The 17,395-nt window shown below is 40.7% G+C and overlaps 1 protein-coding gene across 1 annotated transcript in view; it reads left to right on the plus strand.

Annotated features, from left to right (window-relative positions):
* Nucleotides 1-17,395, plus strand: part of LOC101569605 (protein PTHB1) — a gene marked incomplete at its 5' end in the record, with an annotated part of 267,164 nt that overhangs the window by 144,673 nt on the left and 105,096 nt on the right. Inside the window, one exon of the mRNA XM_004647823.2 lies at nucleotides 15,730-15,912. Coding sequence (XP_004647880.1) covers nucleotides 15,730-15,912 — 183 coding nt within the window. The remainder of the gene's footprint in view (nucleotides 1-15,729; nucleotides 15,913-17,395) is intronic.

The raw sequence follows: 17,395 nt of genomic DNA on the forward strand, positions 1-17,395 counted from the left end.
TTCCTCTTCCTCTTCCTCTTCTTCTTCTCTTGCTCCTCTTTTTCTTCCTCTCTTTTGCCTGTTTTGGTATGTTTTTACTTCTACATTTTGTGTTATGCAAGACACCAGAATATTGATGCCAAAGATAAAAACTGTTATTGTTCCCTGTTTATTTTTTATTATTTTGGTTCCCTGTTTAAAAAAGAAAAAAAAAGTTCTTGCTTGTACTAGAAGTTTCACACAGATAATCTACTATCTTTCATCTAATTTTATTGTGCAAGATCACTTAGAAGATAGTCTAAAAAAGTTGTTTTGTAACCATGAAAAGCTTCATTGTCTCAGGGATGTTGACCGACTTTACCCCAGTCTGGCTTCTGCTGCCAGCTATAACTCTCCACTAAATCCAAATAGCACTTGCTACTAGTGGGTGCACAGCTGATATTTGTTGAATAGATTCAATAAACACATTTTTTTTCTTAGAGTAAATCAGTCTAAGAACTACACTTTATTGTCCCTGATGGATAGTTTTTTTCATTGAATAATAGGAAAACACTATTAAAATATAAAAATAAATGAAATTTTGCAGAAATGAATTTCCTACCTGCAGGGAGCTCTGTTGGGCCCACGTGAGCAGTGGAACAGTATGTTTGCTGGCCAGCTGTGCCTAGGTTTGAATCTGGCTGTATGTCTCTGAAACCATTCAGAGTACTGGTTTTATCACTGCCAAAGTGGATATCACGGTCCAACCCCACAGCTTGCCTATGGAGACTCTGAGGTAACTCATGTTCCACCCCACTCTTTGTGAGTGCCACTGGGAAGTGTTTAAGCTTTAAGGCATATGTGGTGGTGAGCATGGAATGTCAACTTGATTGGCTTTGGGATCTGGTAGAGCACACTTGTGATTGTGTCTGAGTGGGTCCTAGAGGTGTGGCCTTGGACACTACATCTGGTCCCTGGCCTCTTCCCCTCTGTGTTGTTCCCCTACTCTGCTTCTTGGCTGCAGTGAACCTGGTAGCTTTTCTGACTACATCCCTCTACCACTAGTACCTGCCTTGGAGGTCTGCTTATGATGGGCCCCCAAGCCATGAGCCCTCTTTAAATCATGGGTGTCAGGTACTTTGTCTCAGTGACAAGTAAGCTGACTAATATAGCACATTATTGATTTGTCACTTCTAAAGATAAAACAGCAAAGCTACTAGATTAAATGAAGACAGAAATAATCAGACACATCCTGATGTGCATATAGAGGACACCCAAGAAGCAATGTACGAACTAGTCTCCTTGGAACTGGCTAGGTGAGACTCCTCATAGCAACAGGAAGCTCAAGTGCTGCCTCCCAGGATTTTCCAAATGAGATTCAGTTTCACTCTATGAACAAATGCTATTTAGACCTTCTGTGTCTTTGGTCCTGGGACAGTGAGCTGGGGACACAGGAAAAGATGATATAAAACACGGTCTCTGCCTTCACAGAGTTTAAAACTGATAAAGATAAAATTCTAACTAGGATGAATATCATGGAAAGGAGCATAATGGGTACTGAAAAAGAATAAAGTATGTGGATTATGATCATACTGTGGTAAATGTATATATTTTATGTGAAAAATCGATCATGGAGAAATAGTGACATTGTTGAAATTACGCAAACTAGGTATAAAAGGCAAAAGATGATGTTATTATCTTCAGCACATTATTATTATTATTATTATTATTATCATCATTATTTTGTATTTAGTACAGGTCTGCAGGGTTATAGGGTCTGACTACATAGATTGAACTTATAGTGATTCTTCCTGTTTTTCAGCCTCCCAAGCACTGGGATTACAGGCATGTGCCACCATGCCCAGTCTCAATCTCTGTCTCAGCCTGCCCTGGGGGTGGGCCAGCAGGGCAGGCCAGGGGTTGAACCCCTGGCCCTTGAATCTGCCTAAGTAGGCACTTTAATCCCCTGAGCTATCTGGCCAGCCCTTTAGCACATTATGATGTTTCTTTTGTTTTTATAAAGACTGTGTTGGTTGGAAGTTTAACCACCAGGGAATAATACAAATAATGCTAACATTTATTGTGTCCTGTCTTTTCTGTAGGCACAGTGACAAACACATTCCATTCAATATTTGTGGCAAATGCTCCTCCTTTACAGAGGAGAAAATTTATCCTTGAAGAGGTCAAGGGACTTTCTTAAATTACCACATCCTAGGTTTGGTTTAATCATTTATGATGAGGGTGATCTCTAGATTTTCTATGCCATTTATAAGTTTTTAGACATGTTTGAGGCTTATGATTAATTTAAAGTTTACATGTACTCAGATGACTGTTGGACCAGTCAGGCAGCACAGAGGAGGATGAAAGGCCTTAAGAAGTAACATGCAAAACAGAGTGCTTTTCTGGACTAGACACATTTATGTATGCAAATGTGGGTTATTTTATTTTTTTAACTTTGTTTTTAAATGTATTTAGTACAGGGTCTGCAGGGTCTCACTATGTAGATCTGATTTGTAGTGATTCTCCTGTTTTCAGCCTCCCAAGTGCTGGGATTACAGGTGGGTGTCACCACACCCAGTCTCAATCACAGTCTCAGCATGCCCTGGGGGCAGGGCCAGCATGGCATGCTGGGGATTGAACCATGGCTACTGCACTCTGCCTATGCAGACGGTCTAGACCGCTGAGTTCTCTGGCTGGCCCTTAATTTAAATAAGCAATGGAATTTCTCACCAAGGAAGTTTGTTGATGGGGAGAGTTCATTTGTAAGTTTGTCTAGATGGGTAGATAGGAAGTTAGAGTTGTGTGTGTGTATACATGCCTGTCTTTTTCTAAGGATTCAACATGGCATGGAGAGAAGTACTTTTGTGTTATAGTTTTGGACAGACCTGATTTGAATCTTGATCTTGATTTTGGCTATGTTGCCTAACCTAACTTCTCTGAATCTTTTTTTTTTTTAACTCAAAAAATAATAATTGTCCACTAGCGTTGTTGAAAGAGTCAACAATAATGTACATCAGGTCACAAGCCTTTGCCTGGGCCAAGGTGGACCCATAGTTAGTAACTGCTGTTATTTACTAAGGTACTTGCTTTTCTTCTTACTCTGTTCCTTGCAGGCAGCTGCTCATTCACACATACACCCAACAGTTGGCACAGACTGGACAACACACACTACCTCTGCTGATCTGGTTGTGCACAGCTGATAAATTCCTTTCTGTAATGATAGCCATCCGAAAGCTTGAGATGAATGAAAGGAAACTTCTTCTTTACAACCTCTGTCCTTGATTATAGTGAAAATAAGTGTAGTCAAATTTTGTCACATGTGAATTCGTTTATTAAATAAACTTATGGGAGCATATAACAATCCATACAGCCTATACTATAAGCTGAGTGAAGGCCCAGCTCTCTTTTAGGTACTAGACCACCACCTTTAGTCAGATTGGATAATAATCCAGGACAAGATGCTTATTCCCACAGTGAGCATCCAGCAGTTAGAAATCTGCTTCTCCAAAGGAAAAAAATATTTAGGCTCAAACTCTGGGCCCCACCCTGTCACTGTCTTGCTAGACTGCCCACCCTGTTCATGCAAAGAAGGATATGAACATAACAGTCATTAGCCAATCTATGTATTATGAATACTATTAATTTTGCCATTGAACCTAATTCTATTATGCATGATGCCCATCATCAAACTTCTGATCTCACCAATACAAGGCCACTTCTCAGTTGCTATGGTCAGTGTCTCCAGTGTCACCTGAGATACCAGTAGCATAAGGTAAGTGGTTGTGGCTGACAGTCTGCCCTGGAGGTTTTGCTTCTGATGGGAAGCACAGTTTGTTAGAGGTGAATGTACTGACTATAGATTAGTGGCTTTAAGAAGGGTGATTTTGCCGCAGGAGAACACCTGGCAATGTCTGGCCATGTTTTTGGTTGTCATACTAGTGCTTGAAGGACCTTTAGACATCTAGTGCATGGAGTACAGCAATATTGCTGAGCTTCCTGCGGTACCTGGGACAGCCCAATAACAGAGAGTTATTTGGCCCCAAATGTCCTTAATGAAGAGGTCAGAAAAACCTGCTTTGGAATGTAGTATAAACTGCTCATGTGCTTGCATTACGTGACCCTGCTATGGGACATATTTTAAGTGTAAATGATATATTTATAACATCTACCACACAAACTAACAGTAAAGATGAGAATGACTGCAGGAATCAGTTGTAATGCAGTCTATGTAGAAGATTTGTCTATACAGCCTATATGTTTACAACCAATGGTAGATCTCATCAATAATAAAGACCCCATACCCTTTGCAAAATTGTAGCCTCAGTCTTGTTCACCTGGAGTGTAGGGATAGCTTTCCTTTCCCAAGCAGTGCTCCTGTGGATCACCCTCTTTATGGCTAATCTTGTGGTACTGAGTCATGAGGATTTTTAATTTACTTCAGCACAGCAAACATATGTGGAATAACTTTGTGAGACAGAGACTGTCTTACAAAGTAATAAAATTGCCTCTGGCCTGGAGGGGTTTACTGTACTGTAGAAATCAGGCCCAGCATGTCTTGAGCAAGCCTTTTCTAGTTCTCAGGTTCCAGCAGCCTACGACTGTACAAATGCCACAGTTTAGCCCTGTTCACTCCATGTGAAGCTGAACTCCTCACACTTTGCCTTGAGTAGGATTTCCATGTGGTCTCGCCATGTAGGTCCCATCTCTTGCCAGAATGCTACTGCACAGTGGGCTACAACTGCATCTTACCTAGAGAAGCAAAAGTAAAACCACAAGTGCTCAAGAAAAATGTAGCCTCTTTGAAAAGTCAGAAGCTTTAAAAAGAAAATTCAGAGAAAAAAACTCTTTTATCTTTATTATGATAATGTCACCACCAAGGAAATGACTGGCAGTGTCACCAGCATGATTGGTGTCTCCAGGCTCCTTTTTTGCCATCTCAGGTGGATCATTAACATGCTTGAATTGATGCTGTGTATACTAAGGTGTCATGGTGCTCAACGGCTTCGGTGAAACAGTGCTTGGAGGACCCACACTGCTCCTCATCTGTCCATCATTTCCCTCCCTGGAGATGGCACTCAGGGGCTGTGGGTGACTGCATCATTACCGACATGTCTGTATGCAAGAGTGTGGCCTGAAACATTCTGAACTTACAAATTGTATAGAACAACCGCATGGATGTTGTTTTTGGAGAGTGATAATGGTGCCTTTCTCCAAGACTTGTAAAATGAGCTCTGACATTGCCAACCATAGACTCCAGCCTCAATAGGAATCTGTTCAGCGAGTAGCCATGGTCTAGAGAACATTCATTCTTCTTCTTACAACTTGATCCCATTAATTATTATTTTTTAAATTTAGGTTTCACTTGGCTATAAGTAGCTAATTTTATGGAATGGGGTAAAATTTCAACAGCCGGGGAAAAAGGGTAAAAATAGTAATCTGGCTTGAGATCAGTTGCATTTTTAGCTTTATATTTGCCAAGGATTGGTGTTATGTTCTTTTCAGCTGATTAAATTACATGTCTATTTGGTGAATAAATTTTGCAGAAATAGGAAAATTTGTCTCTATGTCATTTGTAGATTATTTATTGTCTCTCTCATTTAACATTTTTATGAATCAATAGTATATATTTTAAAAGTCCTAACCAAAGTCTCTATTTCAGCACTGGCCTACCTTTTATGTTCGTCTAGGCAGAACCTTTAAAAAGAAAGAAGGGGCTCTACAGAGTGCAGTATAAAGAAATTTCTCAAGAATAATTTGTTTTTCTAAAACCAGTTTTCTGTGAACTCTGAAGGCATTTGGAAAATATAGAATGGTGTCAGGGAAAATTCCAGGCAAGAAAAGCAATCATCGTGCCTGAGAGATACAGTGGCCACACTGTGGTAACCTGGAGCACCCTGTACGTCAGCTAGTGAGCAGGGCTCTTTATGAAGACAGCTTGTGTGACTGAAATGTTTTTTACTAAAATGCTCCACTTTTCCTGTTATTTTATTATCTATCCAGAATGATAGTATAATGAAAAATGTATTCTAATCTCAGCTTTATTTTAAAAACTTAAACTAAATTGATAATAAAGGGAAAGTGTAGGTTTTCTCCTTATTGAAGGTACAATAAGTATAATTCAGTCCCCTATCCTATTTATATATGTTAACACAGTAGCAAGCATAGTTAAGAATTACATTCCTGCTATGCCTTTAAAATAAGAACTCCAGGGTTCAATTTTATGTCTTAAAAGTTAAGCATGGAGGAAGTAGGTGCACCTTAGGAGTGAGTTAGTTACAAGCTCACTATGCAAGCACTTCTAACATGCCTGCCTTTTCTCTTCTCTATTTGAACCTTATTTCATTTTTCTTTTGGTAAAATAGAACTTTTTAGGACACAGATTTCATTTTTTGAGCCAGAGTAAAAGTTTAGACCTGGTAGAGTCTTTCTTTCTCCTTATGGCAGTTCTTTTGCTATGTTAGCATGTGCAGCAAATGTGCTCACAGATGACAGTCAAGAAGGAAGTGTGACCTCTGTCTGGTGGCCTTCAAGTCCCTCCTAGTGCAACAGTGGATCTTTCTAACCTGAGTGCTGCCTCTGAAAAACATATTCATTAAAATACAGAATAGTCATTAGAGCTGTCTGTAAGGCATCTCTGCCTAAAGTGCCATAATGACAGATATAGGACGTAGGTGGTTTCCTTGTGACATTACTTTGGTTTCATCTGAATTGGGAACTTGACACTGCCTGGTTCTGTATGTGTAAATTCATCCAACTCATCCTGGAAGGCATCCATTGTTTACGTAGTTTACCTGGAAAATTGTGGGTATTTTGGAGTTTTTTCAGTTGTCCTTTTTACACTGAAATTTTCTGGATTTTTGAATATGAGTTTTATTTTCCTTTTGCCTTTTCATTCAAATCACCAGATTTTCTAGCATTTTCATAAGGTAGAAAAGAAATCAAACAGTTCCTACTTACCTGAGTAACAATCTTTTCCTAGGACTATTAGATAAGTCTTATGGCAAAGTTGTGTGTTTGTGTGTGCATGTTTTAATAGAAGTGCAGAAGGCTTGGAGCAAGGAAGTCCAGCATGTGCCTCTTACATCTCTTTTAGTTGTGTATCTGTTACTAGATCTGTTGGCTTTTTAATTTGAAGCTTATTTTATCTATAACATAATCATTGTCTCATTGGATGACACTGGTTATGGGCCTATGCAACAGAGGAGTGACAAATGCCTCACTCTGCTTATATGTGGTAGTGTGTATCTCAGGTACCTGAGAAAGGTCTTTCTTTTTCAGTGTCATTGGTACTCTAACAAAAAGGACAATTTACCTTTGATAACTAATTTGAAACTAAACTCTATGAGAATTATTATGAAATAGTATGGGAAACTACTCAGACTGCTTCGAAGCTCAGGAGCATCTAAGGACCTGAAGATATGACTCTACTTGTCTAATTTTAGTATATGTGCTGCCGAATCGAGTACGACTCTACTTGTCTAATGCAAGCGCAAAGCATGATATAGTTACACAACCATCCTTTAGCATAGGTAAATATGCATGTGCCAGATACGGTACTATGTAAGAAGGTAAATATAAGATAACATCTTGTGTAAGAATTATACAATAAACACATCTGTTGCTCTTGCATTCTTGTGCTCTGCACTACCCCATGCTGCCTGCTGATGTTGCTCATGTTTGGACAAGAGCATTCTTTAATCTGGGGACCTCATTCTTGAAGATTTCCCTTGGGTCCCCCAAGTAGGCTAACAAATGGTAACCAGCAGTCAAACAAGTTATAAAAGAAATGATGTTCACTAGCTTTCATAGAGTATGATTTGATGAGCGAGAAGACCAAGTCTGAGAGAAATAAAGCACCTAGCCAAAAGTCATATAGCTAGTTAATAACACTGCCAGTACTCTTATTATAGGGTTGATTGATTCTTGAGTCACACGGTTATCTCATTGTCCTGAATGTTACAAAACCCTGGTTGCAAATATCGTATAGCTATTAATATATTGTTTTAGTTACTGTTTTTTGTTCCTAACACAAAATACCCAATGCCCAAAGTTAAAAGAGCAAAAGTTTATTTGACTCTCAGTTTGTATAGATTTCAGTTTATAATCAGCTGGCTCCAAGGCAGGGCAGCATGGGAGAAGGATATCGCAGAAAAGAAACAGTCCACAGCAAGCAAACAGTTGAGAGCTTACATTAGCTTTTGTTCTGTCCCTTATTTTATTTTATTTTTTTCTTTTTGAGAATCCTTTATATTTTATGCAGGCCACCACCCTAAGGTAGGTGTAGCATTCATACCCTCAGTCCTAGCTAGAACTATGCCAAGTCAATCATTGGATGATTTAATAATCACACTCAATCCCAGTGCCACACACTGTAAATCCAGCCACCTCTCAAAACCGCCCTCTCTATGACTGCGTGAGGCTTTAGGGGGACATGTAGACGTAAGCCATAATATGTATCACAAATCTTGTCAAGTAAAGTGTTTTATTTTTTTTGACATGAGTTGTACTTTAAAAGTATTTTGTTACTTCTTGTTTGACAGCTTTATTGAGATACAATTATATAGATAGAGTCTGTCCCTTTAAAGTATATAATTCAGTAATTTTTATTGTGTTCATGGATTGTGAACTACAACAATTTAACTTAATAATGTCTTACACTACCTGAAAGAAACTCTACATTCATTTGCTGTCACTGCTTATCTCCTCCTATTGGCCCCATACCCCAGACCTAAACACATTCTAATCCCCTTTTGTCTTATAAATTAGCCTATTCTTGCCATTTCATGTGAATGGAACTGTATAGAATGTGGTTCTTTGAGATGAGGCTTCATTCATGTAGGATTCTTCTTGGAGTCATCCATACTGTACACTATATAAATCCTTTCTTTTATGGCTGAATAATGTTCCATTACATTCCTTGTATCTCTTCATCATGCATTGAACAAATGATTGTTCTGCCTTTTGGCTGTTACAAATAGTACTGATTCACTATCCATGCTAATTTGAACCTTCAGTGCCATCCAAAGTGCCATGTGTTTGCTGTGACAGGAATGTGGACATAGTGGGAACTTTCAGAAGATGGGGCCTAGTAGAGGTATTCAGGTGCTTGGGGATGTATCTTCAAAAAAGATAATGGAACCTGGCCCTTCTCTTCCTCTTTGGTGCTTGCTGGCCTGTAGGGGAATCACCTTGCTGTGAGAAGTACCACTGCCATAATATGTGCCATGCACCCTCAGCAATAGGCCAGCTGAGTTATGGAATGGAACTTCCAGAGCTATGAATCAAACTAACCTTTTCTCTCATAGTATGATCATCTTGGGTGATTGTTACAGTAACAGAAAGCTAACTGACACAATTCAGGAACAAGTTTTTAAGTGAACACATATTTTCTTTTCCTTTGGCCATATACCTAGTATTAGACTTGCTGCTGGGTCATGTCATAACTCTAGCTTTTTGAGGAACTGCAGACATTCAGAGTGACTGGTTTCTTGTTACTTTCCTATCGGTGATGCATGAAAATTCCAGTTTCTGTACATACCTGCCAACACCTATATTTTTTTTCTACCCTTATCTAATTCTCATAATCCTAGGAATTAGTGAAAGAAAAAGTCAAACAAGCGGTAAATGGAAGGCTACTGTGTGGCATCTATGGGGAAGAGGTGGCAGCTATCCTTCAATACCACTCAAAGCAGACCTGAGTCAGACAGTTACAGCTGTCTGAAGCAAGGGGAAGTAAACTGAACATGAACATAAATCTGCTGGGTACCAGAGTGGGACCACCAGCCCTGTCTCTGGCTCCCTGGCAGCACACTGCCTTCCCTGGGGTGCTGTGAATTTGTCCCTTCATAGCAACTCTGTTCCGTAATTTGCTCATCCATAGTCACCTTTGAATAAATCAGAAGGCAGCAAAGCTGAGACCTCAGTGACTCCAAGCTCAGTCAGGGACCTGCTGGTCAAAGTGATTCTATAGATTGCCTGGGGAGAGTGGCTGATATGCAGGCAGAAACCAACACACAAGCATTGCTTTGAGTACCATTTCTGGAGTCAGACTGAGTGAAGCTCAATGCTGGCTTTGCTGCTTACAGTTTAGCACTTTCCTTATTTTTTTTAAAATGAGTGCAACAATAGTATCCCATGCAGGATTCTTTTGAAAATTAAAATGGCACAACTGAGGGAGACCACTGGAGAATTGAAGCCTATTTGACCTTCTCTGTGAGTACAAAAGAAAAGCCTGTACAACTCTAAGATTAAGTTGTTTACCTGAGCATGTACTATGGATATTGGAAGGTGGAAGAATCTTGTGTTACTTTAATTGCTTGTACCAGTTTTTGAATAAATAAAAGAAGGAAGCTGTTTCAGGACTTCTCTACCTACTAGAGGCAAGATTCTTCTGGCTTCCCGTATGTTAAACTAAACTCTGTGTCTTGTCTTTCATGCTTGTTTGACCCTTAGGCCGGGGTCAGGGAACAAAGTAGCAGGAGTAGGCTAGCTCCCCTACAAATAATCCCTGAAAAGAATTTAGAATACAGTGCATGGTCCCAGGGAAACTTTGTAGATAATTATTGACAGTTATTATAGAATATCACCTTTCTCAGACTGCTGAAATCATTGTAACATGAGATTTACAATAAAAATAACTAACTGACCATCCCTTTCAAAAAAAGTAGCTTTACTAAGAGAGCAGGTCAAGAAGATAGTTGATCTAAAACAAACATTTTTTTTATATGTAACATGATAGAATTCTCTTTCAGAGAAAAATCTTAGTATATTCACTTCCCACCCTTACAAATTCTGAACTCATTTCCTTTATTTTGTGACTTTGGGTAGAAACCAACCAGCTCAACATTATGCTAAAAGCCTTGACAATGGAAAAACTTGAAGTACTCATGTCTACGATGGGTGTAATACATGAACCTGGCTTCTGCCTTGGATGATTTTGATAAAGACTGCTGGGTTAATTTGGGGGCCACCTGCACACACTGTGTGTATGGAACAAAGGGCACTCAGGGAAATCAGAGCACAGGACTAGAATGCCAGCCCCACTCAGCCACTGTGCTCTGGTGGCTATAAGTTTCAGGAATTGAGGCGGAGGGACCAACATTTCCTCTCCCAGAGGGTATGAGGGCCACATGGCAATTCAAGTGTGAAGGCCCTGAGTGCAGCACCAGCTTCCAATCAGGATTCTGCCAGGGATACTAAACTTCAGCCTGAGGGACCCCACGTGCTGCACATAGCTCTGGAGGCAGGGTGGACAGTGAGCTGAGGTGAAGAAACTGGAGGTGTCTGTGTTCGTACATAGTGATTCATGTCTGCTTTGCTCCTGCTGCTGCTACTTTCCTGTAACCAGTTTTACAGCCTGTCTTGGCAGCTGGAAGTATATGGGATTAATTTCACACTCGCTTTATGAGTTGAGCATTTTCCTGGGCCTCTGCCTCCTTCCTCTGGCATTACTGATACAGTGCTTGGACAGAGGTGTCCTTTGTGGTCTCTGTTTTATTTGGAAGCCTTCAGTTTGAAGAAGCAAAACAAAGGCCATCGACACATTATGCTTTAGGTTGTCAGCATTTATTGTTTCCTGCAGCCCCTCTCTGTGGCCTACTGAGCCCCCGGGAACACTCAGCCAGCCATGAGTCCTGGAAACCACTCTCCCCAAATCTTAGTCTTGGAGCCGGCGGCCTCACTGCTCAGTTCCAGATGAGCTTTGAGCCCTTGGAGGCTTTGGACACAAGATCTGCATCTTGATGGGCCTAGTGATTTCAGCTCCTTTTACTATGTTAATTCTGCTCAATTCATTTGCTCATGCAGAGCAAAGTAAACTTGGCTGTTACGTGTAAAACTAAACAGAGAACACGGAGATCTGTTTAGTTGTTTATGCTGGCCAGCAGGCCAAGAAGTCTTTCCTTGGGGGTAATTTACATAGGAATTAATTGTTTATCCCATTTCTTTCCAATTTCTGGGACCATTTGGGAGTAGCAGACAATTTCCACAATGGCACAGAAATACATCCAGCGAGACTGTGGCTCCCAGATGCATGAACTTTGGGCCTTGCTCAGGAAAGGTCCTGAGCCTTGGCCGCTGTCTCACTGAGTTGTTCTTGCACCACAGCTGTGTTGCGCGAGTTGGGTGGGTTCATTAGCTGACCCCCGGTTATACTTAGTGAGAGGTTTTCCCACTAGGAATGTGCATGAAAGCTTCCCTTAGGTCTAGATATTTACTCTGATCCCACAGCCACTTCAGGTGTCGGCTGCATCAAGAAACCCACACTTAGAACACTGTGGCTCCCCAGCGCCTGCCTCTCCCCCAGCACTGCACTGTGGCAGTCACGCAGGCTCCTTCATAGTCTCCTCAGTCCCTTCCCCAGTGGGATGTTTCCGCTTCCCCAGCAAGCAGCCTCCACTTTTCTGCTCTATGTGTGTTATTTCCTTCCCTTGTAAAGGCCTCTTGCCTACGGTGCGTGCTTTCAGATGCATTTCAGGCAGCCTCTTTCAGGGTGTGCTGGTTAGTATTCCACAGCAGGCTCTCTGATGGGTGAATAGGAAGGAGGCCCTGGTATTTGTTGATTTTCATGTATGAATACTTCTGAGTGGCTGATTCAGGCTGCCAACATGCAATCTCTGAGTGGTAAGAGCCCACCATTGCTAAGTATTGCCAATATGCAATTACATTAGGCATTAGTACAACCTCAGAGCCTACATAATAGTAGGAAGTACAGAGTTCTGAGTAATTATTACCTTTTTTATTAGTGTAACTTAGTTTTAGGTTTATGTAATCTAATCTTTAATAATGACTGTGTTTAACAACTGCCTCACATAATTCCTGAAAACTAAACAGTTGGTTCTTTCTCCCAAGCTGGGAGGGGCTGACCCAGCAAGCCGCTGCCCCTCCCTCCACCTCTCCTTCCTGAAGCCACACACCCTCAGCCTGTGGTGGGAGCACAACCATTCCTGAGCCTGCAGAGTGCTCACCATCTCACACGGGCTTTGGGTGAGACAGACTGAGTTTGAATCTTGTTCTCTGAACTCCTAGGTGTGAGGTCAGGCTGGCTGCTTGGTTTGTGGATCCTTATGCATGGTCTTTGGTAGAAAGACATGAACAAAGGGCAGCTAAAACAGAAAGTCTTTCCTTTCTTCAGTGGTCTCTTTCACAACTTCCAAAGGTATATTCCTGTTTTCTGTATGTCTTCCCAAGTAAGAACTACCTAAAAATTTTAAATATTAACATGGATTTTACCAGCACTCTATGTATGGTTAGTGGTGCTGTTAAATGCATGCGTAAAAGCCTGCAACTGCTGTAAAGGAATGAACTCATCTCTATGCATATCTGTGCACCATCATCCCATTGATTTAAATGTAAAACACAGGTTGAAACACAAAGTTATTAGGAATTTCAGGACAGAGACAGCGGAGCATTAAGCTGTACACAAGGCCCTTCGGAGTGCACAGTTCCTCATGTGAGCTGCTCCTTGGAGCCCTCATCTGTGAGACAGACGGTGATGACTGTGTCACCTGCAGGATCCAGGGTTGAAGACATTGATCAAGTGTGACTCAGCACAGGATGCCTGGGATACTCAATTATTTGGAGGCATTGCCCTAAAAGAATGATCATGACTTCATGAAATTCTCCTTTAGAGGCTCCAGGTCTTCCTTACAGGGTCACCATTTGTCTCCTTAACCCATTTTCCTTTCTCTGTTATGAACTCTTTGCAGGTAGAGTTTAGTTCAGTCACCTCCAAGTTCCCTATAATGGTTCCCACAAATTCTTGTACATACGTGGCACTCAGTAGGTGTTTATGACCTTTGTTTCTGAGTGATTTGGACTTTTTGACAATAAGCGTCTGTGTCAGTATGCTGACTCTACATGAGGCTTGTTAACATTTACAGGAAGAAAAAGCTTATGGAGTTAGACTTTCACAGAAATCTGTTATAATCACGGTGAGGTGGGGGAAGCTTATGACTCCACCTGTTTTGGTTTAAGGAAAGTGGCCATTCTCTGTCTCTTCAAGGGGACTTCTTGAATTAATGGGGAAGGAATGTGTTCCAAGCTCCATTTGAGTGGAAGAGCCTGAGGGATATTAACTCTGACCCACAGTGATCTGTCCCTCTGCTAACTGCTTTTACACTGGTTTTCTGTTCTGCTTAAATAGGACATTGTTACAGTATTGTTTCTCTCTACTAATTGGTTGTGTGCATAAGTTTTCTTTCCAGCAAATTGTGAGAGTCTGTGGCTGTATACTATCTCAGTCTATTTTTCTTGGACCCCAGTGGAAAGCACAGTCTGGACACATGGTCAACCCTGAACTTTATGCTGTGCTATCCTGGGTCAAACTCCCTGGCTCTCTGCTTGCCTCATAACAGAGTCTTCTGTGCCTGCAGCCAAGTAGCAGAGGCCTGCTGATTAGGATGGCAGGTGAGGGCCTTTGGTGTGCTCTTTCCCAGAGTCTCTCAGATACTCAGAGGACCATCCCTGTACTGCCCTCTCCCCACAGGGAGCTCGAGAGACCACACAGCTATGGCCTTGACTGGTTGGAAAGATGATTTGTTAACAAGCCCTTTGGGCCTCTGTCAAGTGAGCCATGAAATATCACCAGGCGGATTCATCCATCCCATCTCAGCTCTGGCCTGTGAGCTGGCAGAGACTTACAGAAAGGACTCACTGCCTGGCCTTGCCTGTTCCTGTTCTGTGGACGTCATACATACAGAGCCGCTGTGGCAGGCAGTTCATTACTTTTAATGAGCACAAAATTCACCAAGACATTACAGTAAAACACCAGTGGGCAACCATGGATTTTCCATCCAATTGTTACTTCACTTCTCTTTTTCCATGGGGTTATTCAAAAGGATAAAAAATAAAAATAAAAAATAAAGCAAATTCTATTCAATCCTGCCAATTTTTATCCTTAGTTGATTTGGCATTGTAAAGCTAGCACACCCTGACTTTCAGTTTCCTGTGGACTGGTGCCTGACATTTGTGTTAAAAATGACATTACCTAGCTGGACAAATGTGTAAAAATTATCTATCTTTTAGGTATAAGAAATATTAGATATCTATCATGTAACATGTAAATGCTAACATCAGAATAAGACAGATATTTTCTGAAAAGGTTATAATGAACTCAGAATTTTGAACTATAGGCAAGTGCAGCCTTTTATTTATTTATTTATTTTTGTTCAGGGTCTCAGTAACAGCACAGACTCAGTGAGCCTCCTGTTTTCAACCCTCCCAGTGCTGGGATTACCAGCATAGGCCCCCATGCCTGGACTTGGTCACTGGCTCAGTTTCCCCGGGGGCGGGGGCAGTGCAGCACATGGTGCCAGGGATTAAACTCCAGTCCCTGTGCTTGCGTAAGCAGACACTTAATCTGCTGAGCTATCTCGCCAGCTTTAAATGTAGTCATTTTCATGGGAATGTCTAATTGATCATTCTCCATGGCTGGTGATAAAGACTGTTATAACTTTATTAGCAGTTACTTATACCACCATAGACTGAAGAAGGTCACTTGATTGTGCAGCAGACACGGAACAATGTCTTCATTAGGCTGATTTCATGGATATTTTCATCTCCTGGCCATATGCATTTGGTATTAGTTTGGAGAGTTTTTGAGAAGGTGGAAATGAGATGAATGATACATTTTTTATTACTCGCTATCACTTATGTTTGTGGAAGACAGTTCATCAAGTTGCTTTACAGAAAAAAAAGAGGTGTGTCAAATGTGACTTGTTGAAGGCTTAACAGCGGTGAATTATCCCTTACTGCATTTTGTTGTCTCTGCAGGTGATTGCTCTGGCAGAAGCAGTGGAGGAAAACCAAGCCAATGTGTTCCAGGCATTTGCCAGACTGAAAAGTGCCACCCACTTGATGATTCTGCTGATTGGGCTGTGGCAGAAGCTCAGTGCTGACCAGGTCGCTATCCTGGAAGCAGCATTTCTGCCACTACAGGATGACCCACAAGAGTTGGTAAGAACCTACAGGCTTGCCTTGGGAGCAGCTGGTGTTGTTGAAGAGATTTTGATTTTGGGACAATACCACATAGCTGCCTGTGTTTTCTAGGGTATCACATGAATGCTTCCTTTTCTCTCAGCCACCATAAAATGTCACATGAAGGCCTTTTTTTTTTTTCCAGAGATCTCTTAAAAATAGGTATGAATAGTGCATTTTTATGTGGTGTCCAGTCTGGTCTTTATGTCCTCTGCTGTCACTCACCAACCAGGGAAGCAGTGTTGACAGCAGGAGTGGTAGCAGCAAACCTTCAGATTAGCTGGTCCCTCCTGTTCCACCTGAAAAAAGTTAGTCATTGTAATCTGCTCAGTGTTGTTACATTTAAGGGTCACTGCAAGGGTCAGAGAGAACTGAGATCACCTTGATAACAATGGTGGGGATGGTTCCTTACTTTTATAGAGTGCTTTGTGATAGTTTAAAACTCTACATTCAACCCTAGAGCAGGCAGTTTAGAATAAAAAGAGAAAAATGAGGGGGTATTTGGATTTTTTTCATGAGAGGATTATTTAAATAAAACCTTCATAGATCTCTTGAGTCACAGAGATGTAGATAGTCACCAAGTGCTACTCTGGATTTTTTTTTGTATGCTTTGTTTATGAAGAAATAATATAGATCTTTGCAAATTACAGACCCTTGAACTTAGATTTTGTACTAGAGGAAACCATTTCAAGGGGCAAAAGTGTTTTAAATCTATTTTTAAAGCAAATATGAGAACATGGTACTAAAAATAATAGTATTAAATAGTACATTTTTCAAGTGCTTAACAGGACTATTTTTATTGTTTCACAAGAATTATCTCATTTAATCTTAAGTAGTTAAGATACAGTTCTGATTTCGTCCCCATTTGCACATGGAAGAATTTAGACTCTGGCAGTTGAGTGTAGTAGTAGAGCCAGGATTCAGACTGAATAATGTCTCCCTCAAAATCACATGTTTTTAACCAGTGCAACAAATTTTAGTGAACAAAGTCATCAATGTAGTTTGGAAATGTGTAAGTTTTGTCAGTCAAATCACATTTTCTACAGTTAGGTCAAAGGATTGTCAAATGATCAAAAAAACCCCCAACAAAACAAAACAAAACAAAACAAAACAAAACAAAACAAAACAACATGTTTTGCACCCTAAATAAAAAATAAATAAACTAAAAAAAATTGGAGCATATACATGTTTAGTGGTAAATAATGAGTTACTAGGAGATTTATAAAATATAATTACACTTTTGACTGTTGAGAAGCTGAACATAGATGCTGCAACATAAAAAAAAGATACAGAATGCAGTGGTTAGAATTAAAAGTGGTTGATAAAAGTGAATGATATTGGCTGGGTTTATAGCTCAGTGGCACAGCACCCACCTGGCAAGCACAGGGTCCTGAATTTGATTCCTGGTCCCCTGCCCACCACACAAAAAAAAAAAAAAAAAAAAAAAAAAAAAAAAAAAAAA

Source organism: Octodon degus, unplaced genomic scaffold (assembly GCF_000260255.1).
Source record: "Octodon degus isolate 3935 unplaced genomic scaffold, OctDeg1.0 scaffold00330, whole genome shotgun sequence".
Classification (NCBI taxonomy): domain Eukaryota; kingdom Metazoa; phylum Chordata; class Mammalia; order Rodentia; family Octodontidae; genus Octodon; species Octodon degus.